A 26,743-nucleotide genomic window follows, 5' to 3' on the forward strand; every position below is an offset into this window, starting at 1 on the left:
ATGTGAACGAGCCACCAATTGAGCTCTGTTCTTGCTTCTGTTGATAGGGTCAGCTGTTGTGAGTAAGAAAGACTGCGTCTTGAATGCTGACCCTTGAGCCTCTGTAACTCTCGATAGTGCAGTGGTCCTGGAAAAATGGCCTGAATGGAGAAGAAAGGAGGCTTATCACCCTTGCTAAATCGCGAAGCGATATCTCTTCTCTCTGAAGAAGCCTGCAGATCTCCCGCTTGGTAGAATGAATCTTGGACACTGGAAGGCGGAGTTGGGCTGTCTGAGTATCTATGACGAATCCCAAGAACTCTAAGGTTTGGGATGCTTGAAGGCAAGATTTTCCCAATTTAAGAGAAATCCAAGGCTGTGCAGAAGACCTATGGCCAGTCTGGTCTGATCCTCTACCAGTGCTTGTGACTGTGCCATGAAGATAATATCGTCTAACTATATTATCAACCTGATGCCTTGCTCTCTTCAATGGGCTATGACTGGTCTCAGCAGTTTGGAGAAAGCCCACGGAGCCGAGGAGAGACCGAATGGGAGACTTGTGAATTCCCAGTTTCTATCTCCCCAGGAGAATCTGAGATAGCTTGCGTGATCCTGATGTATGGGTACTGCGAGGTACGCATCTTTCAGGTCTAAGCGCATGAGCCAGTCGTGGGGTCTGAGTAGGTCCCTGAGCATATGAATGCCCTCCATCTTGAAGTAGCGGTAGGCGATGAACTCGTTGAGAGCTTTGAGATTTATCACAGGCCGTACTTTCTGTTTCCTGCGCACTAGGAATATGGGGCTGTACCGCCTGTACTTGGGCAGGGCTGAATTGCTTGCTTTAGCGCTAAACTGTGAATCTCCTGTCCAAATCTATTTCGTCCTGCTTGGACATAGTAATGGGAATCGGACGAGTTACCTGAAAAGGCTCCGTAAAGAATTCTAGACTCATGCCGCGCACTGTGTCCCTAACCCAAGCGTCCCCGGATAAGTAATCCCATGCATGCGCAAAAAGAGCTAGCCTCCCTCCTATAGGTGCTAAAGGCGCGGGCGCTGCGCTGAGCAAACTGACTTGAGGTCTGTTGTTGTGCGGGAAACCAGGTGGCTCTCCTCCAGCCACGACCTCTTCCTTGGCCTCTCGACGGAAAGAAGGTGTCCGCACGATCTTGCCAGATTTGATGTTCCCTGGACTGTTGAGGTCTGCGGTCGAAGAAGTACCGGCCGGACGAGCGACCTCTGCCTCAACCGGCCCTGGCAAACATTTTTGACGAGAACACTCGTTTGATAGAGGCTTGAGCCTTGTCCAGAACAGTGAAAGTGCCTACGAATTTCGCCATCTCCTTGACAAAGGAATCACCAAACAGTAGGCCCTGAGCGGAGGCTCCGGATTCGGTGTCTGCCAGTTCAACCAGTTTCGCGTCGATCTTGTGGAGGATGCCTTTGCGGCGTTCAGCCGAGATGTAACAGCTGGCACTGCCTAGGAGGCAGATAGCTCGTTGGGCCCACCCTGACAGAACGACCGGTTCGATGGAGTCCCCTGTGGCTATGGCAGCCTCGGCCAAATCCATCATCATTGCCAAAGGACCTAATACGTCCAACACTCTGTCTTGGCACGATTTCCAGGCTCGATCTATGCCTTTCCTTGGGTCCTTGGCGTTCTTGCCGAGGAAAGTTATCACCTTAGAATCCAATTCCGGTGTATGCGCAATTTTGTCAGGTATTACCGGGCGTGGGCACTCAGCTCTAAGTCTTGCACGGACTTCTTTATCTATAGGCTTACGAAGTCTGTCTTTTATGTATTCCAGGGTTCTTAGCGATGGCTCCCAATCCGAAGATCTGGGATGGACAAGATCCTCTGGGGAGAACATCCCTTCCGAGGAATACTGGTCTTGACGAGATGTTTTAGGGATGGGGGCTGCCGCAATCCCTGTAGTAGAGGGTCTCGACCCTACGGATTGAACCTCTTCATCAGCAGAAAGGGGAGACAAACTATTTTCGTCGTCACCGACTTGTTCTATGCCCTGTTGGTCTTCCTCCGGGCTCGAGGGTCTTAAGTCCCTGTTTACTTCCTCGGGACAGGAGGGTCCATCTGCGGAAGGGGTCTCTTTCCTATCCAAGAAGGCTTTCTTTAGCCTTAAGAAGGTGTCTGAGATTACGGTAGTGGCAGACTCTGGCTGGCTCGGGGGGGGGGGTCATAGAGTTTCTACTCAGACGAGCCGGAGTACATCGCCCTGAGAGGTGTTTTCTTTTTTGCTTTTTTTTCTTTGGCAGGGAGTCATCGTGCAGCCGCTCCTCTGTCATCCAGCCGCTGCTGCATTGGTAGGAGCATATCAGAGATAGCTTTCTTGATGCTAGCCTCCACCGAGGAGCTTAGCACCTTCTCTAGGCTAATTGCTATTGCCACTTCATCAAAGCCGTATGCTTCATCTTCATATTGGGGCCATTCCCGGTCCTCTTGCTCAAAATATCGGGCTGCCATGTTTCAAATTGCCCTTTTCTAATTCACATTTTTTTTTTTTTTTTTCTTTTCCGGGTTCTCAGACTGCTTCACCTCTAAGCCCACAGTATGGGCATTCAATGCATATACATAATATATGTGTAGCCCCGTACAGAGCTCAGCTGTGTCTGACAATGCCCATTTCTTTTTCCTGCTGATCTGTCTTCGTTTGTATTTTTTATTTTTTATTATTCCTTCTTGAGAGAGGGAGCAGGACGTTGTCCGGTCTGTTCCTGGCGCTCGCGGTCGCAACTTCGTTCTAAACGGAACGAAGAAATCCGTTTGCGAGCACCGGGAACAGAGGAAGGCCCCGGGAGGGAGGAAGCGCCCTCTAGTGACGGCAGGAGGTTACCGCCGCCGCTCCGCGGACGCTGGATCTGCCGCTCCCCCGACTCGGAAATCCCAATCCGAGTCGAGGAAGTGGTCGGGCAGCGCCCGCAGGCAACCTCACTGTCGGCAACACGCGGCAGTGAAGCCGCTGATAAGAAATATAGTCGGAGTAAGAATTCCGACAAAGTCCGACGCCGGCAGGAAGTAGTCGGCGTCGGATGGAAAAGTCTGAGGGGCGAGTGCGTAAGGCGACGGTACCTACAGAATTAACCCTTCAGGAAAGGGAAAAGGTCACGGCGCACCTAGCGCTCAAGTCTAAAAAGGCTCTGTAGTTCAAGGACATCAAGAAGAAAATGTCTCAAATAAATAGTAATAAACAGATTGAATATAATGCACTGTGAGCAGCAAAGAAAGAGGAAGTGCATCATATTCAACCCTGTTTATGGGAGGAACTGTTAACTGATTGGTGGACATTGGTCACATGTTATTAACACTTTACTGGACCTTTTTTCCTAGATTCTGGGAAATGTAGTTTGTCTACTACTTGGAAACTTTTTTCCTACCATTCCATTGTTAAACTACTTGAATATTTTTCCTGTTACATAAATAGTTTGCTGCTGAGCACTTTCTTTAAATATATAAATAAAGAAAGAGAAGCATAATGGAGCCTCCGGTCTTGACATAGAATTCCACCTGATGATGATTAGGGTTTTGTCTGTTCCTCGGGAGCCTGAAATCTCTGTAAACACAGACTTCTTGGACTTTGCATGGGATGCTACCATGAATCATCCGATAAGACATTTCTGCACAAATTGGTGTGCTGCGGCCCACAGCAATTGTCTTGGGTCTAGAGGTGTTTCTTCTTTTGTTTCATGGCAATGGGGTTCTGATTTAACCATACAAAATAACTGCAGAATTCTATGTGAACAAGCAGAGGGAACATCGCTTTGTGCTTTGGGAGTTTGGGAGTTTTTGATTGCTCATGACATGATCCTTCTGGCAAAGTAACTAGTTGGCAAAGACAACTCCAGAGCAGGCTCCATTTGCAGTCTGCGTTCTGATTGGTCAGGGCCATCTTTTACTGGCAGCTGCACTTCTCTTAAATTCATCTAGGAGGTTTGCTTGTGTGTTTCTATCTCTCCCCTCTCATTCATAGTTTCATTCTTGATTTAATGGGAAAATAAGCAAATTGAATATTACAAGTAGTACCGTAATTGCCAAACTGGATCTTGTACTTGGGCCTTCAAACCCGTAAGCTGCCCAGCCCCTCCCTATTCTGGCAGGTGATAGTATTCTGGCAGGTGATAGTGTAGCCTTGAGGGATTGTCAGTGCAATCATTGGACCACTTGCATCTGCAATCCAGGTCGCTACAAGACCTATTGGGTTTAAGTGCAACTCAAGAATATAATCATGGCTATTAGTAGCTTGCTTAGTAAGAGAATGGTTGTTTAACAAAGCACATTTCAATAGTGTGGTTGGAGTGGTGGTGGTGTTATGCAGCGTTATCAGGACTGTAGGTTTTATATTAGAGTCCAAAGCATTGGACGGAAGCGATACGCTTTCCTCATTAGTGTCTTGTTTTAGGTTTTGCAGAGCAGGTATAGCCAATGAAAGAGCAGACTGGAGGGATGCAGAAGGAATAGGGTTGCATGCAGAATTAGTATGGGATTGATGGGTAGCCGTATCGGCTAGCTTTCCTACAGCACATATATCCAAGGTGGCAACTTGGCAGAGATACTCGAGCGGAGCCAGCAGAGGTTGTTTAAGTGGGGCGCTACTCAGAGTATCAAGTTTCATGTTGAGGTACTTCTCAACGATCGCCATTTGTTTTGCTTTCTGAGTAGCAAGTAATGGGGTTTACGTTTTCGGGATAACCCATGCTCAAATAAGAGAGAAGGGTTAATAGAAGCAAAGCCCAAAATACCTAGTAACTCTCAGATATAAATCCAAACATTTGTTAACATAACATGAGTGAGCGATCTTATTGGGTGCACAGTAGAAAATCTGTCGTACATGCTTAATGGATGACAGTGGTTACAGTCCTCTGAGACATATGTCATGGAATTGGGATTAACAGGCAACTTGGGGTCCGGAAAGGTTCAGTCAAGAGGGTTTATTTTTCAACACAAATATGCCAAAGGCCTTTGGGTGACTCAGTACATAATGTGTGACAGTCAAACAAACCAATGATAAGCAATTCCAGCTTGTTTAAGAACTACAGGCTCAGTCCATCCCTCCCCCTTGGCTTTTGCCTCCTGCGTGTCAAAAGAAAGCCACTCAGTCTGTGAGTTTTCAAATGTTTCTGTACTTTCTTTTCTTTGTGCAGTGGTCCCTTTGTCGTCAGTTTGCCAGGATGTGGATATTTTACATGGTCTCTTTCACATGTCTGGCTTGGGAGACACTCCTTGTTGTTCTTGCTTCCATGTCTTGTTAAAGTGGGACCAGACTATGATCCTGTGTATGTTGTGCTTAAGGCCCCTCACTGCTGGTGGCAACCTCTGCCACAGTCTGTCAGTAGTTGATTCTCTGACACCATGTCCACAGGGTACCTTTGGACCTCTCCTGTCATCTGCCTTTGTCCGTCCTCCCCTTTCCTCCCTACTCTTGTGCCGCCTCCCGTTTCCTCTTCAGTGCCCCGCAGCAATCGGGCCCTCTTGATCTCATCCCCCTGTGACAAAATGAATTTCGCTCGGCAGCAGTATAGAGGTGAGTAATGGCTAAAGCGCCTGCTCAGCCCACCACCACGACTACTAAATCAGCAGTGATCCCAATCATGAAGGTAAAACAGGCTCAGCCCAACATGAATACCGCCAGGCCAGAGGAGGGCTATACTCTTCAGGGGAGGTGTGAGCTGGTACAGAAGAAACACAAACTGTATGTGGAGGAAACCAAAATAAAAGCATGTCCCACCAATATTCTATAAAGAAAATTAAATCTTTAATTAATGTGACAAAAATGCACATAACTAGTAAAAACACTAAACCACACTGCTGTAGAGGAAAACGCTGAGAGACAGACTTTCAGAATAAAGTAGCGCTCTGTAGATGGGGGTGTTCAGGCAAATGAAGACACTGGTAACGGCAGGCAATGTCTGGCAGTGCTGGAAGACTGCAGCATCGTACATGGAGAAGTGGACACTGGCGTTTGGCAGAAAGTGGGCTAGACTGGCTCAACCAAGCATCATGGTGCTGTAGTTGGAGTAGACTGTTTGCCATGCAGGAGGTGTTCCCTTTGGCATGCTAGAAGACTTGATGGGTCTCAGATGCTGAGACAGTGAAGCTTCAGTGTCTGTGTGGAGAGAAACTGACACGTGGAGACAGTTGATCATTGAGCATGAAGATTACTCTGGTGGTTCCCTAGAAGCAACTTCGACAGCATTGAAGGTGCCCCATCCAGTGTCAAGGTGATTCAGAGATACAGGTAGAGCAATGGGTTGCTTCCTTGGTTATGTGGTTGCTGGGAGACATTGTCCAGGGCAAGGTGAGTCCTTTCCTCTGCTGTTCCCAATGGGAAGGTTTATTGAGAGCCCTTGCTTATTTCTGTCACCTCCAATGGCAGGGTCCTGGGTACAGTGTCTTTTGGGGTGTTCAGGAAAGGTCCTACCGAAATAGAGGGATTCATGTTGCGCGTGCCATCTTTGTTACTTATGGTGTGGCGAAATTGGGGCGATGTTGCAATTTTATATGTATCCAGTGTAGTTAAATGTGTATTGGATGTGTTACTTCAAGTGTTACTTTGTGTTCAAGTTGATACATATTAGATTTGCACACAGGTTGCAAGGTAAATGCCAAAATTGTTGAATGAAACATAAACGCGATCCAGATATGATATGCTACGAAGTGCCTTGAAACTGGGTGACGAGTTTTATAATGCACATGCGAGGAAGGGGGCTTGTCATGAAGCACCCACTGTCGAGAATCCTATAGTTATTAAACATGCATGCACACTAAAAGACATACACAGGGAATTTATAAAACTACATGTAGTGTGGTTTCTTTATACATTTATTAAACTCTGCAGCCTATAGTTCGCAAGGTGAACTCTGAGCATCTGGGAACAACTGGTTTTGGAGGGAAGGAGAAGTAATGAATAACCAAGCAGATGGTCAATAAAACATTTGGCCAGGGTTTTTATGGTAGGTTCGCAGAACGCAAATCTTTTTAAGTGCATAGGAGCTTGCAGAGGGATCCAGCCATTTGTTTTTGACCAACAATAAATGTGGGGCAAAGTGATGCTCGAGGCCAGAGTGACCGATGCTCATGAGTTTTGTTTGTTTTATCAGGATGTGCCATGCGTGCTGAATTGGTAGTCGTTTAGATTAGAATGTTCTCGAGACCCCAGTAAGTCTGGGTGGGTGAGATGATTATCATCCGTTCAAAGCAAACCTGTTTATTCTGCTCATCCTCATGTTGTTTGAAGTACTTGTGCAAGCCATGTGCAATTACGTTACATTTAGAGTTAGGAGGTCTCAGACAAGCTGGGACATTTATTGAGTTATGTTTGTATTTGAATGTGCAACTCTACGATGATGTCATGACCTGCCACAGACGCATCCTAAAAAGCGGTGTGTTGTACACATGAGCTGAAGATGGAAGTTAAAATAACTCCAACCACTGAGAATGGGGGAATTGGAGAAAGATTGGATTTCTTTTGTATATGTCTTGACCAATCACATATTTGGGGTGAATTGTAATAAAAGGCATTGGAGTGTTTTAACAGTTGCAAAAATGTATGTGTCAACTTGCGTGGTTCTGAGAAACTCGTGCTAGTTGGACTCTTCAGTGTCATTTAGCCCCTTGTTGTAGCTCCTGTACTTCATCTCTCTGGTAAAGGACGTTGTACTGTACTTCCAAATGGGTTCCAGTGAGTCCTCCTTCAAGCAGTGTCCAAAGATGAATTAACAAAGGGTAGGGTTTCCCTCCTTTAGTTTGACAGCAGATTGGTCCACAGAAAGCTTCTTAAGGGCTTGGTCGAACCAGAAGGAGGAGTCGGATTAAGTACTGGCATGTTCAAGGGTGTTTATTTAAAATGAAAAGAAAACGCCTATCTAGCCCGATTACTATAAGGGAAGTTCCCGGCCTAACAAAGGAAAACTAATGGTGCTTATAAAATGTCCCATAAGAAACACTCCTTAGTCCAAATCCTATTCAACTAACTGACCCAACCACATAAGAACTAAAAGGGGGAGGCCGAAGTAATAGCCTCTGCCTGGCCCAACACTTGGATTCCTTTTCCAAGAAGGTTTTTTAAGGTTCTTCATCAATTTCTTGCAGTACAGTCCTCGGCCTCTCTGTTAGATCTGTGGGCCACATTTTAATTATAGATATATTTCTGAGGCTTGTAGAATCTGCTTAGATCACATGCCACGCACCATTTGCAAGCCACGCCCACCTGGTGCCTTCCTGCTTGCCGCTCTGTTTCCCTACTTAAGGAGCCCTCCAGCTTCTTTTCCTTTGCAGATGGGTAGCAGGTGCAAGTGGATCTAGGTCACCTGGCCTAAGCTCTGCCCACCTGGTAGCTTCCTGCCTGCTGCTCTTTTTCACCACTTAGCAAGCCCCGCCCACCTGGTGCCTTCCTTCACCATCACTGTCTTGTGGCCAATGCTGGATTTGACTTGTATGGACTTCATTCATTCACAGTGCGTCACTCTTTCTCAACTCTCATGCTGGACTTCCTTTGCATCGTGTACTCATGGTGACCCTGAATCATGCTGTTTCCATCTTCATCTTGTATCCTGGCTTGCAACATTGTGTTACTACTGACTTCTGCAATTGTATTCGCTCTCCACTCTTGCTTCTCCACTCTTTTTGACTGCTTACTCTCTTTTCTTTCTCCTCCTTTCCCTTCTCCCTTTTCCTATCTCCTCCCCTTACTTTCATCTATGCACTTACTCTATCAGAATTGTCCCTGGACCTAATATGATAGCAACCTCGTCTATTTCCTCCACCCTCCCATTACTGTTTTTTTCCTCCCCACCATCCCTCCAGCACTATCTGAAATGTCGTCAGGACTAGTATGATAGTCGCTTGTTTTGTTCCTCCCCTCCCTTTCTGCACCCCTCTCCCTCACCTTTTGTTTTTCTCCGGCTCTACCAGAAATGTCGTCAGGCCTAGTACGGTAGTCGCCTGTCTGTTTCCATTTCCTCCCCACTCTCCCCCCCCCTCCCTTCCTTATCTATGTCTTACTTCTTGCACTATCTGAAATGTCGTCAGGCCGAGTACGATAGTTAATTTCACATCCTTACTGTTCATGGCCTGTAAGAATGTAGTTGTATTTTCCCGTGTTCCCTCCCTTGCCTTGAAGCTCTCTGAAACACATTGTGTATAGGCGCTATATAAATAAACGATCGTATCATATCATGCATCTAGTAGAAGCTGAAGTGTATTACAGTTGTTGTTTTCGAAACTCGAAAAGGGACATCGACAGGGCTTACAGCAGTACTATCCCTAGTGTGACGTCCACTGTACCCATGGTCCTCCACGCATAGAGGTCCCTCAGATTGGTTTTTACCGCCATTTTGAGCGGTCGCTTATCGCAGAGTTATATTTCGGCTGACGCCATTTACTTATGAAAATGTTAATTATAGTTACTCTTTCTGTCTATTTCCTTCCAACATCAATCTTCGATGCGGTGGAAAGGACAAGACAACGCCACCGGACGGAGTCCAGTTTCGATGGACCCTTTTGGCCTTGGAAGGCCCACCGGGCATAGGCCCATACAGTAGGGAGAGTAGGGGCGGTCATTGACAATGCATTTCCCCACCTTTTCCCTTTATAGCCCGGCTGCCCTTCCCAGACATGGATAGGACACCCTTTAAATTCTGCCCCACTTGTAATAGAACATTTTCATGGATCGACACACAGAGTGTGCAACCTGTGTCTGAACCGCGACCAAAAAGGTCACTGTTGAGCTTGCAAGCTCTTTAGATCTAAGACCCTTCTACATTGCAGAACTAAATGCTGGACCCATTACGCCATGCAGGTCGAAGCCGCCATGGACGTGGAGGGAGCCTCCAGTGACGTCAGCGTCGCCGTCTATTTGGACGGCGAGTGCGACGGGGAACATGCAAGTTCCCAAGTGCAAGCCCCCAATCCTAGTAGACAGGCTGGCGGCCCTGTTGTAGAGATGACACCCGGCGGCAAGAGCACTTCATCTTCCCACACTAAGCACATACCCTGCTGCGATGTGACCAAACACCCAGATTCGGCGTCTAGGGGGAGATCAGTAGATTCCCTGTCCTCTGGGCACTCGAAATCCTGGTCAACCCATGAGGGGCACCGTAAGACAAAGGACTCAGACCATAAAACTCCTTCGACCGAATGTCGACAGATTAGGCGGAGGTCCCTTCCAATGCCAAAACTCGACATATTGCGTTCCAATTCCAAGAAATCTTCCTCAAAAAGCTCTGATCATAGAGAAAAGTCACATAAGAACAAATACAAGGCTCATAGGGACTGGTCTACCCCTTTAAAAGAAATTGTAACTGTCCCCCAGGTAGAAGAGGAGAGTTCCTTAAATGAGGTCTTACAAAATAAAGACCTACCTACTTTTACACCCCAAGTCCCTGCCATACCCTAGCCGGGGGTCATCCCGAGCTTGGCCCTATGGTCAATAGACGACATAGATAGGGTGATGTCTAGAATGACCTTTTTTGCAAATTTCCTTGAAAAAAACCCTCATGCACTAGAACATTTTCAAAATACACCCGCTACTGCTCAAGCTTCAAGCTCTGAACTCCTGTCCTCCAGTTCTCAGACACCAATGTCTTCATCACAGCCACCAGCATAAAGGGCTTGTGTTAGTGCAGACCTGTATGACATCCATACTGACACTGATAGGGATCAGGACCAATATCAACACTATGATGATGGTGAAGATGATGAAGAGGTGGATACTATGTAATCTCCAATTCAAAAGTATTCCCCAGTTCCTGATTTTCCAGTAGATAATCAGCCCTTATTTAATGGTTTACTAATCAAAGCAGTTGAGCACTTCGGTATTCAAACACAGGAGACTCAGCAAGACAAATATTTTGTCGAAGACATCCTGGGAGACAAAAAAACTGCCACCTAGTTCATACCCATCTTAAAGTCTGTCCAGAGAAGAATCCAACCTTCACTGGAAACTCCTAATCAAACAAGGGCAGTAAACCCTCGGATAGAAAAACTTTTCCGCTCAGCGCCATCTGATACTTTATATATTAGAGGACAGCTTAAGCCGGATTCGCTAGTTGTTACCACTACTCGAAAGAGGGCAGGTACACCACTAGCTTCTTCTGAGGATCCCCCAGGCAAGGAGACCAAGAAGCTCTATACCATGGGGAGGAAAGGTGCAACTTCGGAAGCATTTCAAACTAGGATCGCCAACAATTGCACGCTGTTGGCGAGCTATGACAGCCATAAATGGGGTGAAATTACAGTCCTCATTGACTCTGCTCTAGAGCCTCTAAAGTCTAGACTTGTCCTAGTAGCAGCAGAAGGCAAAGCCACTGCCAGCAGCTTGCTAAAGAACAACCTCAACGCTGCAGACAATGCGGGTTGTATTATTGTGGAAGGAACCATTCTCAAGTGCCATGCTTGGCTTTGCCAATCTGGCTTCAAGCTTGAGACCCAGGCAATGTTCCTCAACATGCCAGTGGAACCAACCATACTATTCGGCAAAGCTGTAGAAGACACTCTGAAATCAGCCAAAGAGGAATATGATACCTTGGGCAACTGACTAAAGAACAACCTGGCCAAAGGGGCTGGACCAATTTTCACCGTTTTCGCGGCCAAAGATCCCAAAGAGGGTCTGGATACAGACAGAATCAGAATACATCATGGAACACCATCCAGGGTCAAGCATCCCAGGGTTATCCAGGGAGTCCAGCCAGATCCTGAGGCCGTGGGAGATCCTCCACATCTAGAGGTGGAAGAACATCTCCCAAACAATGACGGCCCACTACAGGTCCCTTCCCATGCCTCACCATTAGGGGGACAGATTTCACTCTTCACCCACGCATGTGAGGGAATAACCACGGACAAGTGGATGTTATCTACAGTAGCGGGTGGTTATTGTGTGGAGCTCCTAGAAAAACCATTGAACCACCCCGCGCGCCAAAGAAAGACAACAAGGGAAGAACAAATCACCCTGGTAGAAGAAGTCAACGTGCTGCTCCTCAAGGACGCCATCGAGATTGTGTTTTCCAACGAGGTAAACAAGGGTATTTATTCAACATACTTCCTTGTGCCAAAGAAAGATCTAACGATGCGCCCAGTATTAGTTTTATGCTCTGCAAACACTTATGCAAAGCCACAAAAGTTCTTCATGACCACGCTAAAAGAGGTAATTCCCCTGCTAAAACGGGGGGATTACATGGCAACATTGGATATGAAAGATGCCTATTTTCATATTTCAATGCTCCCAGCGCACAGAAAACTCTTGTGGTTCAAAGTAGCGAACCAGCACTACCAATTCAAGGTGCTACCCTTCGAAATAGCTTCAGCTCCAAGGATATTCACCAAGGTACTGGCGGCACACCTGCGCAGGGAGGCAATCCCAGTGTACCCCTACCTGGACGACTGGCTGATCACAAATCTTTGCAAACAAAACACACAAAGAACCATAAATCTTCTCTTTCCATTGGGCTTCTCAATAAATAAGAAAAAGTCTTGTACCAAACACAACAAAACAGTTCCTAGGAGCTGTGTTAGATACAAGAACAGGCTTGACCTTTCCATCCAGGGAAAGCCTGCAGAACATGCTTCGGCAAATACCCCACTATCAAGCCGGTCTCCAGATAAGCGTATGCAAAGCAATCCGTTTACCAGGCATGATGGCATCGTGCATATATCTAGTCCCACACGCACGTCATCGCATGCGACCAATGCAGGAGTAGTTGGCGAAACAGTGGTCTTAGGCAAGTGGTCAGTGGGATGATCTAGTGCTCGTTTCGCCAACACTAGTTCAAAAGCTACGCTGGTGGTCGAGAGAAAACCCTTCCACGATCTGGAAGCACAAGCGATTCTCACACCAGACGCATCACTCTCCGGGTGGGGGGGCTCATTACCTTCACCACACAGCACATGGTCTGTGGACTCACATCACGGCACAGAACCAGATCAACCTGCTGGAACTACTAGCAGTATTCAAAGTACTTCAAGCATTCGAAGCGCAACTGACAAACCAGTCGGTTCAAATTGTAACGGTCAGCACAACTGCAGTGTTCTACATCAACCAACAGGGGGGGCACACACTGTCCAAGTCTGTCCAAGTTGTGCGCAGAAAATATGGAAATGGGCACTCTCACAGGGGATATCCCTATCCTCCCAACACATTCCAGGGGTACTCAACACTCTAGCAGACTCTCTTAGCAAAGATCCCCTACCAGAGGAACAAGAGTGGCAACTAGACTCAAGCATCATAGACTATATCTTCTCTCAGTGGGGTTACGCCACACTAGACTTGTTCGCTACAGGAGAAAACAAGCAATGCCCAGACTTCGCGTCCAGGTTCCCCCAGCCAGACTCCAAGGGGAACGCCGTATGGAGGAACTGGTCAGGGAAATTTGTTTACACTCCCCCCCCCCCCCAACTCCATTAATGAGCAGGATAGTGAACAAGATGCACAGAGAACAGATGACGCTCATCCTAGTTGCTCCCATGTGGGCGAGACAACCGCGGTATCCACATGTGCGCAAACTGATAATGTGCGATCCCATCAAACTCCCGTGCCAAACCAACCTGTTAACCCAACACGGGGGAACAACAGTGCACCCACAACCACACTCAATGAACCTGGCATCATGGCTCCTGAAGTCATAGAGTTCGGACACCTTAATCTACCACAGCGTATGGATATCCTCAAGGAGGCAAATAGACGTTCCACTTGTTAGATTCGGGATTAGTATTCAATTCTATAATGGTCCACCTTGCAGCTTTATCCGCTTATACCGCCTCTCAAAGTAAAGTATTGTGGTGGAAAATTCCAGTCATTAAGGCATTCATTGAGGGAGTAAAAAGACTCCACCCTCTAATTTCAAACCCACCGCAAGGATGGGATCTCAATGTAGTACTAGCAAAGCTCATGGGGCCCCCATTCAAGGCTATGGATAAGTCAAGTCTTAAACACCTGACATACAATATTGCCTTCTTTGTGGCTTTTACTTCCATAAGAAGAGTTAGCGAATTGCAAGCATTGTCAGTGCAGGACCCTTTCTTTATTTTCGATAAAGATACATTGGTTTTACGTACTCATCCTAGGCTCTCCCCTAAATTCATTTCCAAATTTCACGTTAACCAATCTATTCAGCTTCTGGCTTTCTTTCAGAATCCAACTAGCTAAGCTGAGGTAAAACTCCACACACTGGATGTGAGGAGTGAGTGTGGTCCTTTACTAGGTAAACAAGACCAGGCCGCTTAGGAATACAGATCAACTGTTTATCTCCATAGCACCAGGCAGAGAAGGAGACAGCGTTTCCAAGAATGTCATCTCCAGATGGATAGTCAGATGTATACAATTATGCTATTCATTATCAAACAAGACACTGCCTTTTACACCAGGAGCTCACTCCACACAGAGCAAAGGAGCTACTCTGGCTTTTTTCACAAATGTCCCCTTAGACAGCATTTGCAAAGCAGCTACATGGAGCTCAGTACACACTTTAACTCAGCACTACTGCATTGACACCCATTCCAAAGCAGATACACAGGTGGGACAGGCGGTTCCAAAACATCTGTTTGCCGCTGCTCTGTCTCACGACCCACCACATTCTCCTAACACTGCTCGCTAATCTATGCATAGCATGTGATCTAAGCATATTCCACAAGCCTCAGTAGGGATAAAATACTCACCGTAATCGTAGTTGTGATGCTTGTATCTGTTTAGATTCACATGCACCCTCCCTTCCTCCCCTGAGAGAAGGTGCATAGATGTTATATGAACTTTCAGTTATCTATCTGCTTGGATACACCTGTACTTGCGCTACACTTCATGCAACCTCATGTCAGAACAAAACAATCTGAGGGACCTTGACGCGTGAAGGACCATGGGTACAGTGGATGTCACACTAGGGATAGTATTACTGGCACGCCCTGTTGATACCCCTTTTCGAGTTTCGAAAACAACTGTAATACTCCACAGCATCCACTAGATGTCGGCCTATGCATAGCATGTGAATCTAAGCAGATACAAGCATCAGAAATATGATTACTGTGAGTAATGTAGCCCATATATATATTAGTAGTTATGGTTAAGTTGCTAAACTCACAGGAAGAGTACTTTTCCGGCGGCTTATAACTTTGCTCCCCCTGGACTAATCCTCACCAAACTTTGCAAAAAAAGTATATGGCCAGCTGAATGGCCATAGACTGAATGGGGAAACACTTTGCGCATGGCCACAGGCCGAACAGCTGGACGGATTTTCACCAAATTGCGGCAGGGGCTTGGGTCAGAAAGCATGCTTTTGTGTGTTTGGTTGAAATCCGACCAGTACTTTTGTTGCAAAGAACTGAAATGCACATCCCAAAAAATGTGATATATCCAGGTCCGCTCCGCTGACTTGTGTAATTGGCTCGCGGTACGGCTTGCTGTCGGAGACGTTTGGACGCAGCTGGTGGTTTGATGGTGAGAAGCGTGGTGTGCGTCAGCATTTTTTGGGAAAGACGCCATGGTGTATCAGAGGGCAGTGCAGTGGCGGAAGGGTCTGGAAAATGTACTGTACGAAATGTGTTGGCGCAATAACGGAGGGAATGGGTGAGTGAGTGAGAAGTGGTTCATGTGACATATGTAGGCAAGTACTTTGTGTGGTGATTGGAGGCAGCTGTTGTAACGGCCCCATAGCTTCTGCCGCGGGCTGTTTGCAGCAACCTCTTTTCGTGGTGAGTGGTGGCAGGTCAATTGCAGGAGGGGACTGAATTGCACATGACATAGGTTGGGTGGGAGTGTAGGTGGCTGTGCGCTGCGGATGGAATGTGGTAGTTGGGCACAGGGTGGTATGCATGGGTGAATGAAGGTGTGGTGGGTCTGTGGAAGGAATAGGCTATTGGGTGAATGGCCGAAGGCCATGCACTCAAGAGCGTAGGGCTCCAACATACCCACCGCAGGAACACATGTTTGACTCTGCATTCGGTAGAGGGTGGTGATTGCATAGTGTGGTGTGTGCAGATTGGTTGCAGTAGGGCCAGTGTTGCAAACAGAATGTGGGTAGGTTGGCAGTGACACAATACTTTCTGAATGGAAATGGGTAAGACAATAGTATGTGAATGAAAGGGTGTAGGGGTCCCGGAGACAGTGTAATGTTTATACATTATGGTTACTATTGCATGTAACGCTGTGCAGGTCCATTGCAGTGTGGAGGTTGGTTAGGAGTGTTGGTGCCAGTGGTGCGTATGTGCACAGTAGTTGGTGACATGCTGACATGCATGGTTGCATTACGGTGCAGGGAATGTGTGCAAGCAGCATACCCACTGGAGCAATGCAGGTTTCACAGTGCATGAGGCACAGGGTGATGATCTTTGGAGAATGGGTGTGGCGCACATTGTCGACGTGCTACAGCACCACAAGTGAGTTGCAAAGCGTGTGCTGTGCATTCTATGGTTGTGGTGATAGTTGCAACATGCTACAGTATTTGGTGTGCTGCAGGAGAAGTTGTGTATTGTGGCCACAAGGTACACTGTGTATGTAATGTTAGTATGGAAGTGGGTATGGTTGAAGTGCAGTTTATATGTGGTTGGTTACTCTGCTGTGTGCAGATTTTTGAAGTAGGCCCAATGTTGTGCAGCTGTTGTGCATAGGTTGCCAGTAACACAACACTTTGTGAATGGCAGTGCGTAGGGATGGTGCAGGCTGTGGTATGTTTGTGAATTCTGCTAAGTGAGACACATTTTTGTGAATGGGTGTTTTATGGTGTGTGGGAGTTGGGTAGAAGTGCCGCTACGTACGTTACGTTTGTGTATAATGTTAGGTGCCCACATGGTTGCTTGCTTGGATGTATAGTGCTGTGGTGGGTGTGGAAAGGGCTGCAATGTTGTGTGCATGGCCAAAGGTGTGCTGGGTGCATCTTAGGATCTTTGTGGATGCTGCAATCGTGCATTATTTATCAGACGTTTCTGGTGAAGGGGCTTTGCAATCAAACGGAACGTGTACTGAGAGTGTTTAACAGTAAATATGGAGTGGTGTATAGAAATGACAGTGTGCAATGCAGAGGTTTTATGTGATTTGCTGCATGCATTTTTGAAAATTTGACAGCACCCAATATGGGAGTGCGGCAAAAAGTGACTGTGCAATGGGTAGTAGTATTGTGTGAGCTTTACTGGGGCTTGGCCCGCATTGTAGATGGGAAAGCGCATGTGCACATCCTGCCGTTATGAGCAGGGCGGAAAGGCAAATGGAATTGTGGGAAATAGGCAAATAGGAATTTAGGGCGTGGTTGACAGGAAAAGGTGGTACCATCTCGTCCCAATACTGTGTAGTGAGGGTTGTCGAGACGGAGAGATGCACAGTGCTTATCGTCGGTGATACCTTTTGTGCGCCATCTGCACAGGTGTTGTGTGCAAAGGTTTTTAGTCATAATATCGACTGAAAAAATGTCGAAAGTCATAAAATCGAGAAAAAAAATGTGAAAAAAAATCGAATTTCTTTTTTAATAAGTTTTATAATCGAAATGGGGGGCTCCCCCTCAACCCCCCTTTTTTAATTTGTTTTTGTTTTTACCTTTTTTTTACATCCTGAACCCCCAAAAAAATATATAAATAAAAAAAGAAAGAATTCGATTTTTTTTTTTTGTGACTTTTTTTCCGAATTTATTGTAATTATTTTATTTTCGATATTATGACTGACCACCGTGTGCAAAGAGGCGTTGCTGGTAATTTCGGGTTGGAAGGAGTGGACGCTTTCTGGGCCTGTCAGGGTGACTGCAGTTTCGGCTGGATGGTTCGCCAATGCAGATATATGGCGTCCCTCACGAACGCCATGCTGCACTATGGAAGTCTACATTTGGGTTACATGTCGTGTGGGTGATTAATCTGTCACCTGAGGATGTTGCTGACCTCAGTGATGCATATTTTTCCTACTGCCAAGGTCCTTTTCTCATGCATAACGCCAAAAGCTATAAACAGAATTAACCGTGAGTTTTTGCAGACTGCTGACATGTTCTCCACCCACTATGAAATCATGAGGTCGCAAAATATGCATTGGTTCCGTAGAAATCGCATTTATTTTAGCGCCATTGGCAATGCTGTTTTCTTTTACACTGTGCAAGAAGCATTGACCAGAATGTGGTAAAAATGTAAGGAGGCGCAAACAGAAACGCATATAAAGAGAAAATACAAAAGAACTTGCTCGCACGTACGTCAAAAAAGAATGTTGTTTTTTATACATGTACGCTGGAAGACTGCATCCCCTACCGAGTTTGATATTGTTTACCCGCCTCACCACTCACTATCACGAAAAGGTAGTGGATTACTCAGTTCTTTCAGGATTTACACGTGCCACATCCTGGGTGGCCATGTGGATGTATGCGGTTGGAGAAATCGTGCATACTTTCATTGACCTTTGTAGTGGATGTGCTTTGGAATGGCACGACATTTGTACTGTAAATGTGTAACGGCACATTTCAAGTGTTGTACAGGAGTGACAGTGTTGGCTGATAGCGGCTTCGATGCGATTGGTGGATGCGTGTGTACCTATTTTCGCGTAACCCAATGAAGTAGAGCTGCAGAGAAGAGTGCAAAAGGAAGAACGACTTCTTCAGCTTTACAGGGGTGCGGCCATCGCGCTACTTTGGGAGGCGCACGTGCCAAAATCTGCCATTTACACCACCTTGCCCAATTGCCATGGCAGTGTGGGGATTAGCCAATCAGTTAGTGTGGGTGTGGTAAACAGGAAGGGGATGTGAAACTGTTGTACATTATACTCTGCGTACTGAGGGTGGCTGACATGGCGAAACGCATTGGGTTGACTGTAGGTGATCCCTTAGTTTGTTTAGTATTTATTATGCGCACCAGACCCTGGGGTATAAGGGCGCAGAAGGTAAGAAGATGTACAGCTTAGAGCACGGTTACAGGTTACAATAGTTGTAGGTTTACAGGCGAGTAAAACATGGTAACAGACAGGTAGGAACACATTCATGCATTCATTTATCATTTGTTGTAGTCATAGATCTGCACAACTATGCCCTGCAAAGACACTTTGACAGCAATTTTGGTTTGGAAAGAGTGGACGCATTGTGGAACACTGTGTATGAGTGTACTTTCGCCGATATGCATGCACTTTGCAAAGACCTCGCCAGTTTTCCAGTAGTAGATGTTATCGTCATCCATTACTATGGCATGCATATGGATTACCTGGCTTGCTTAGACTTGTTACGTAGACCGAGGAGATTGCTGGATGTCGTGAGGACGGTTTTTCCCACCACCAAGGCGCTTTCCTCATCCATAATACCACGAAGAGTATGGCCCACTGCTCATGGATGTTCCGAGCCAGACACAGGAAGGTGTCTCATCAACAGTCTCATCAACAGAAGCATGTCTACTTTTTTGTCCACTCGTGGAATATTCTTCTGCAACAATGATCTCATTAGCTGTGGAAATGCAGAGTTTTTCCAAGAAAATGGCATTTTGTTGTCACCTATTGGCAATGCGGTTTTTTGTTTGCTCGTCTACAGGATGTGGTGAAAACTTTACTGTACTAATGCGAGCACAAAAAAACACAAACGCTAATAAAAAACGAAAAAGTGTTTCTGTATAAGCATCTAAACAAAAAAAACAGGCTCTTTTAAGAGTCGCCCCTTAACACGAAGTCCCCGTACTCTGGTTGCAAGTTATTCCCACAGGCCCGCACGTAGTAAGAAAGCAACATCCAGGGATTTTACGGGTGGCGGCCACGAAAATGGATCTGTGGGGATTGTCCAATCAGATGCTCAGGGTGTGCGGCAATAGGAAGAGGGACTCCTGCTTCACTCGGGCCAAGCCCTCAATGTACTTGGGGACCCGCATGTGCCACATTCAGCGCTTCTCACCATGCTGGCCTATGGAAATAGGACTGTAGCGATTGTCCTATCAGGTGGTGCTCAGGCTGTGCGTCACAGGAAAGCGTGCCAATAGGAAGGAGGACTACTGCTTTACTGTGGAGCGCCCCTCGCGGTACTTGGAGAAAGGCACGTGCCACATTCTGCCCTTCTCAGCATGCTGGCCAATGGAAATAGGACTATGGCCTTTGGCCAATCAGGTGCTCAGGGTGTATCTCACAGGAAAGAGCACCAATAGGGAGGAGTCGTCATCCTGCTTGCCCGGGGCGCGGCCCCTGCGGTCATTGGGGAAAGGCACGTGGCACATTTTGCGCATCTTATCATGGTGGCCAATGGGAATGGGACTATGGCCAATCAGGTGCTCTAGGTGTACGTCACAGGAAAGGGCGGCATTCACTTTTTCCATTGCTTTGTGTACGGCGACTGGCAAACCTGGCATGGCGCACAGTTTTCGTCGTGGGTGATGGCTTTGTGGAAGATCTGTGCGTGTATGCCCTCCAAGAAGACTCTTCTGGCCATTTCGGTATGCAGGGAGAGGACGCTTTGTGGTGTAGTGTCGAATCGTGCTGTTTCGGTGGACTGCTTGTAGAATGTCGACACGTGGCCTCTTCGGCAACTGTACATTTTGTGATTGTGCACTTTGGAGCCTTCTTTTTGGGATACATGCCTTGTTCCCATGTGTTTAGTCAACTGAAGATTATGATGAAAGCAGTGCAGCACATTTTTCCTACTGCCAAGGTGCTTTTCTCATGTATACCCCCGAGAATAGTGTGGACGTATTCCAATATTTCCTGTCGCCAGCCAGAGGTCGTAAGGGGTCTCATCAATAGAAGCATGTGTGACTTCTTGAGTGCTGCTGGGATGTTCTCCTGTGAGAATGAGAACATTGGTTTGCGATAGATACACCTTTTCAAGGCAAATGGCATGTCTTTGTCGCACAGTGGCAATGAAACGTTGTTTCACAATCTACAAACTGCACTGAAGACCCTATTGTAAGAATGTGAGTTGATGTTGAAAACACACATTTACGTATGAAAATAGCAAAAAAAAGTGTTTCTAGGGAAGCACATAAAAAAAATGCCCCAGAGGCTCTTTTAAGAGCCACCACAACTAAGAACGTCCGCTCCCCTGGTTGAAAGTTATTCCCCCACTCCTGCGCATGCACAGCACGATAAGGCAGCGAATATAGCGATAGTTGCAGGGTGGCACGTGTTACATACACCCTTTTGAAGATGACTTCCATAGAAATGGGCCTGCAGAGGCTACGGGATTGGTCAATAAAGTTTGTGGGTGTGGTGTGTATGGACAGACTGTGCTACACATTGTATTTTTCGACAGAAATGCAGAGGGTACGGTTATGGCTGTGTGTTTCACGAGGCACAGCGTGCAGGTTTTAGGGGATTCCGACATACATTGACCAAGTGAATGGAAAACACTGTGCGGTGGCTACTCATTTTGCAATCTATAATGTGCATGTGTAGAGCTATGGAGTAGCTACAATGAAGTGCCTGATTTTGGTTTCTCTGTGTGACTCTTTGGTGACACGCAATCATGCCGACATTATTATTGTTCATTGTAGAAGGAAAATTGCACGAGTTTCAGAGCTGTTTGCGATGAAGGAGGCACTTGCCCAGTTCATGGGTTCGTTTCCGATGTCTTGCATAAGTTTCTATCGCATTATGCAGCCACCGATGTGGCAGCGTCATTTCCTATTTGGATCGTGAATGCAGACAGCGTGGTACATTGCAAAGAAGTGTATTTGTGCCTTTGTGCCTTTGTTCTACATGTGCCTATGGCATACTTCACCCATGGGAATATGATGTTTGACAGCATGAATACTTTTCCTCACCTCCTTCTCTTCTGACCTCACACATACACCTCACACATACACCTTACATTCTCTGCCGAAACTGCTGTCTTTTTTTATTGCGCACCCATTATTACTTGAGTGGCTGCTCCCATTGGTCAATCTCTATCTGAGCTATACCCTCTAGGGTACTGGCCTTCCCCTGAAAGTCTTCAGAAATTCCTCTAAACCCGCCCCTTCTCAGTCTCCATTTTCCTGTTTGCTATTGCATTTTGTCCTGTCCAGTGTAAGTCTGTGGTTTTCCCTGTGCCCATGTAGTCCCCTGCCATTTACAGTTTTCTGCTGCTGCCTACTGCTCCACTGTAGCTGGTGGGGTTGGTGTTTCATTCAGCCTAGGAAGAGGAAAAGCCAGTACGTTCCCATTTTGGCAACTAGTCCCTACTTTTCCAGACCAGGTCTTGCGCTTTGGGATCAGGTGCATTGTCGTACTTGCAGTTCCATTTTTCCTTTGTTTTGTAATGCATTTCAGGATTCATGATCCATGCCAGGTTTCTGAGGAGTAGGATACATGCTAATCATCGTATTCTCTGCAAGGGTAGAGACCGGGACTTGGACAGGACCGAGGCTGATGGGCATTAGTTCAGAGAGAAGGGCATTAATTGGTATACAGTGCTCCAAACATACCAGGGACAGGGGTGCCCCTCAACACTCCCTCTCTTGATACAGTCATACATATTACCCAGCCATAGTTGCCACCAGCTGGCTCCATAGGTTGCATTTGGTGTGCTATGTGGGGTTAGGAGTGCTGTTTGGGATGTGTGGTGGGTCAGAAGGAGGACACAGAGTCTTGGATGACATTTCAAACCAGTTTGTATTATAAGAATAAGGCCGAACTTTCCCTATTGCTATGGGGTGTTCCCTACCTAACGAACTAAGGTGCTAGTCAGCTGTCTTGGAATGTTGAAAAGAATCTGTCCACAGTCCAAACTAACCCTAACTGACCCTACCACTATGACAAGAGAATGACTTCCCTCTCCTGTGCTTTGTAAACTTCTTCTTCAATGTTCTTTTTAATAAGTATTTTGTCACTTCTTTTATCCGTTCATGTAACTCTTTCAGGATTGCATTATACTTTTGTTTCTTCTCAAAACCAGGTCTCTTTGACCTTGTACTTTTATCTTATTCTGTATTAATGGTTTCTGTTTTCCTGTTCCCATTTTTCCTTTTACAATAAAGGGGTATTTTTTCCTTTTCCCAGGGCAGTGATATCCAACCGCTACACTTTTTTCTTGATATTCTTTTCTCTTATACTTAATTCATAATATTCTTTCTTTGTAGTCTTTTTTTTGGACCTATGTCACTCTGCCTTTCTCACCAAACGTTTCTCCTTAATTTATATCTTCTCTCTTCATTTTTATGCTTCCAGGTTTCTCTTATTACCATAATTCAATTCTCTTGCTTTCCATGTTATACTTTTGTTAACTTGATTGGAACGCATATGAGTAGTCCTATAACGATCCCTTGGCTGCCTCCCCGGTCTCCCATTTTCCCATTTACCTGGTATTTTCAGGGATAACATCACAGGGGCCTCCCTTTGCTCAGTGTTTGTTCTGTTCTTCGTCTGCACAGCTTCTCTAACCCCTTTGACGTCCCGTACTCCATATTCTCCTTTTGGACTGACGTACAGCTCTTCGGGTATTGGGACGTTATGCGGATTTAACTGCGTAGCGGTTATGCCATAGATTTGGGCACTGCTGGTTCACCATGAGATCTCTGTGGTCATGTCACCACCATCTGTTTCTCACTCTATCTGCCTTGCAAGATCTGCTTTCGGTTCTCAGTCTCCTCCTCTCAGGTACTACATCACTGCGGGGCTTCCCTGGCAGACTCTACTGTCTGTCTCTCTCTGCTTGTTGCATCGTCTATCCCAGCTTCATCCTCCTCGTCCCAATTCAAATGGAGCTTTCCTTTTAAAGTGATATGCACTGTTTCTTGTTGACAGTAACGTATCGTCGTTTTCTCTTGATACAAGTCTCTGTATGGTATTGATAAAGAGGTTATTTCGGGATATCCCTGTGGGAGCTCCTCATAGGAAGGGGAGTCTCTCCCGATGAGTTCCCAGTTGCCTCGGCCTCTAGGGAGGGTCTTGCGAAGCAGGATCACCTCCCTAGCCTCACAGGGGGGGGCTCCCCATTGGGCAGAAGGGACACATTCCTGCGATACGTCCCAGATGTCATTTGCATGCTAGTCATAGTGGTGTTGGTATTGGGTGGGCGGCCAAGTTTGCAGTCTATCTTTCTAGTGTCAGTTTTATGGGTGTGTTAACTGTGGTTCTACTGGTATGTGGTTCTGTGCCACTCACTGCGTTGCTCGACTGATGCAAGTCACATTGTTTGCCTGGGTATGGGGAGTGTTCTGGGCATGTCGGGTGGCACATTTGGCCTTCTGCCTGGTTGGGTTTTGTCACAATTCTTTTGTGAACTGCCGTAACATGTGGTATGATTGCACAGTGCAGTGTTAGGGTTCATGCAAATACTTTGTGCCATTTCTGCGCTTCTCTTGTGAATCGGCTTGTTTGTTGGCGCCAGCTTTTTTGCAATTTCTATTGCTTCATCAAAAGTGGCATCTGCCTTTCATAACAACTCTTCCATAATTGTTAGATTTTTATCATCAGCTGATCCCTAAAATGCTCATCATATGTGGCTCCAAATTCACACTGCATTGCTAAACCATGCAGCGCTATGACCCATTCCTCAATACATTCTCTATTCTTTTGTTCTCTGGTGGCATACCGTGCTGGTTAGCCTCGCATGAGACAGGAACTTGAGTCTGGAGACGGCTCTATGAGTCAGTTGGACCCAGTTAAGTATATAACTTGCATTTCCTTCCTTAGTAATTTTTATTTATTTTTGTATATTTGTTACACGCCCAAACCCTCAGGTGTCACGGCGAGGTTATAAGATAGCTTAGGAATTAGTCACAATCAAACATTACAGAGGGTGCAATACAAGACATAGGTTATAACATATTCACAAGAAAATATACAGTGGCCTAAGTATTCACAACAGTGTCCGATGGAGGGGTCCTATCTAAGTGTGCTAATATTGGTTGAATAGCCAGGTTTTTAGCTGTTTCTTAAAGAGCTTGAAGGAGGATGCTTTTTTGATGATGATGGGTAGGGTGTTCCAGTGTTTGGGGGCTAAAGTGGTGAAGCTGCTGCCCCCTGCTCTAGTGGTTTTGAATAATGTACCAGCTGCAGGTCGCTGTTTCTGCACTCAGCCTTCTTGAACTTTATACTTCTAGTCTTCCCTAGAGCAGCATTCCAACCACACCAGAGCTTCCACTGCCACACCATTGCATTGCCAGCAGGAGAAAGAACAGTACAAAGGGGGTGTAGATGAAGGAGAGGGAAAAGATAACGAGAGAAGAGTTGTAGTTCTCTTGTTGTCCTTGGGTGAATATGCAAAAAGGAGATTTTTCATAACATCTCTATGGCTATAATACATACATTCCCGTTTTTCATCCTTGTGGATAAAAAGATTGTGAAAAAGGGGTGATCTTTATAACATTGTTAATGCAGTGTTTTTGTCCTCTAATACAGAGTGTCTTCAGCCTAAAAAGATGAGTGCTTGATATGTTCGAAGGTTTACATTGGTGGGTGAGTGAGCGCAATTGGGCCGTTTCAGAAATGAATATACCTAGAAATATAGTTATCCATATTAGTGAGGTTTGAACCAAAAATTGCAGGTATGACTATTCTTGAAGTGAACACCATATTTTGTCTTAATAATTCATGTTATGTAACATACTTAGTCATTCCTTTCTACTCTTTACAGTAAAGTCCCAGGATTTGTAAAGTTGTTTGCGCCCGAAGGTTCTTTAGTCTTTCATGAAAAGGCCTGGAATGCATACCCTTTCTGTCGAACAAGTAAGCTCTTTTTTAATAGTCTGCTTTAACAAAAACCGTATCAAAGTTAACCAGTTGTATATGGAAATTTGTTCAATGATTTGTAATACTTTGAGAACATGCCTGTCCTGATGAACCTCTGCGTGGCTGTGTATCCTCAATTGGTTTGCTGGCATAAAGCTAACATTAGCATCATGTGCTGGCAAGAACCTCAATAAGAAGCACCAAGGATGTGGATTGTGAAGCATTGTTGTCACTTGCATAAATACAGCTCTTAGTGTGCTATTTCAGATGGTCTCCTTTCCTCCACACTTTTGTGATTCTAATCCATGAAAGAGGATTGAGTGGGGAGCATGGTGCAAAGCAGCCTCTTTAGCTATTGTTAACCATTGTGAGTGCAGACATGCATCTATGGTAACTGTTAGAAGTGTACTCTACTTGACCATGCCTTGGCCCCAATCACCCTTCCCCTTTCTGCTCATGGATGGGATGGGATAGAAACTTTTACAAGGGCTTTTCTGTTTTTCTTTGCGCTTGGAAACTGATTTCATGTGTGTTTTTTCTGTGCTCCCTCCTCCTGTCTATGCCTCAGGGGTATCGGTCCATCACTGCGCATACATTTACTGCGAAAGCAAAAGTGTCAAATTTCAACAACCAAATTTCACCCCATAAAAGTAAATAATACCTGTTGGGGGTTCGCAGGGGTCTACGCCACATGGATATGGGGTGAAAAAGGGGCCAGGGGGGGACTCGAAATTCAACATTTTTGTAATTCGAAGTAAAATATTCGCAGTGATCACATAGATCCTGCCTTGGGTGCGGTCAAGCCACTGAGTTATTTCTAGCAGGCGGCTTTCTCTGTCTGATCCCCCACTCCCTTTGCTGTCTTTGCCTGAGCCCGGAGCATTCCTGGTCCTTTTGCTTTTTGGGACACATTACAATTACATTATTGTTTCCATTGGATCTCCTTCCAGGTTTTTCTAGCGTTTGTGAAGAGCACCAAGGTAATTAAACAACCTTTTATTTTGCAGGGCACACCAGTGGGGTGGCTTGCTGCCCATGGCTACCCTGGAAGGGAGGGTATTCTCTGAATGCTTCACATATTGGCTGTCTGGAAAGCGATTACTGCAGTAACACCTGTGGTATTCCCAATGGCTTCTCACTTGCTTTCAGGATGACATGCCTGGCACACAAGAGGTTGAGGTTGTGTTTCCTCC

The 26,743-nt window shown here is 46.0% G+C and overlaps 1 protein-coding gene across 1 annotated transcript in view; it reads left to right on the forward strand.

The window, feature by feature from the left end:
- Positions 1 to 26,743, forward strand: part of PITPNB (phosphatidylinositol transfer protein beta) — a 915,448-nt gene that overhangs the window by 190,059 nt on the left and 698,646 nt on the right. The window contains exon 5 of the mRNA XM_069619364.1: positions 25,456 to 25,547. Within this exon, the coding sequence (XP_069475465.1) occupies positions 25,456 to 25,547 (92 nt within the window). The remainder of the gene's footprint in view (positions 1 to 25,455; positions 25,548 to 26,743) is intronic.

Source organism: Ambystoma mexicanum, chromosome 10 (genome assembly GCF_040938575.1).
Source record: "Ambystoma mexicanum isolate Mex_15411 chromosome 10, UKY_AmexF1_1, whole genome shotgun sequence".
NCBI classification, from domain to species: Eukaryota; Metazoa; Chordata; class Amphibia; order Caudata; family Ambystomatidae; genus Ambystoma; species Ambystoma mexicanum.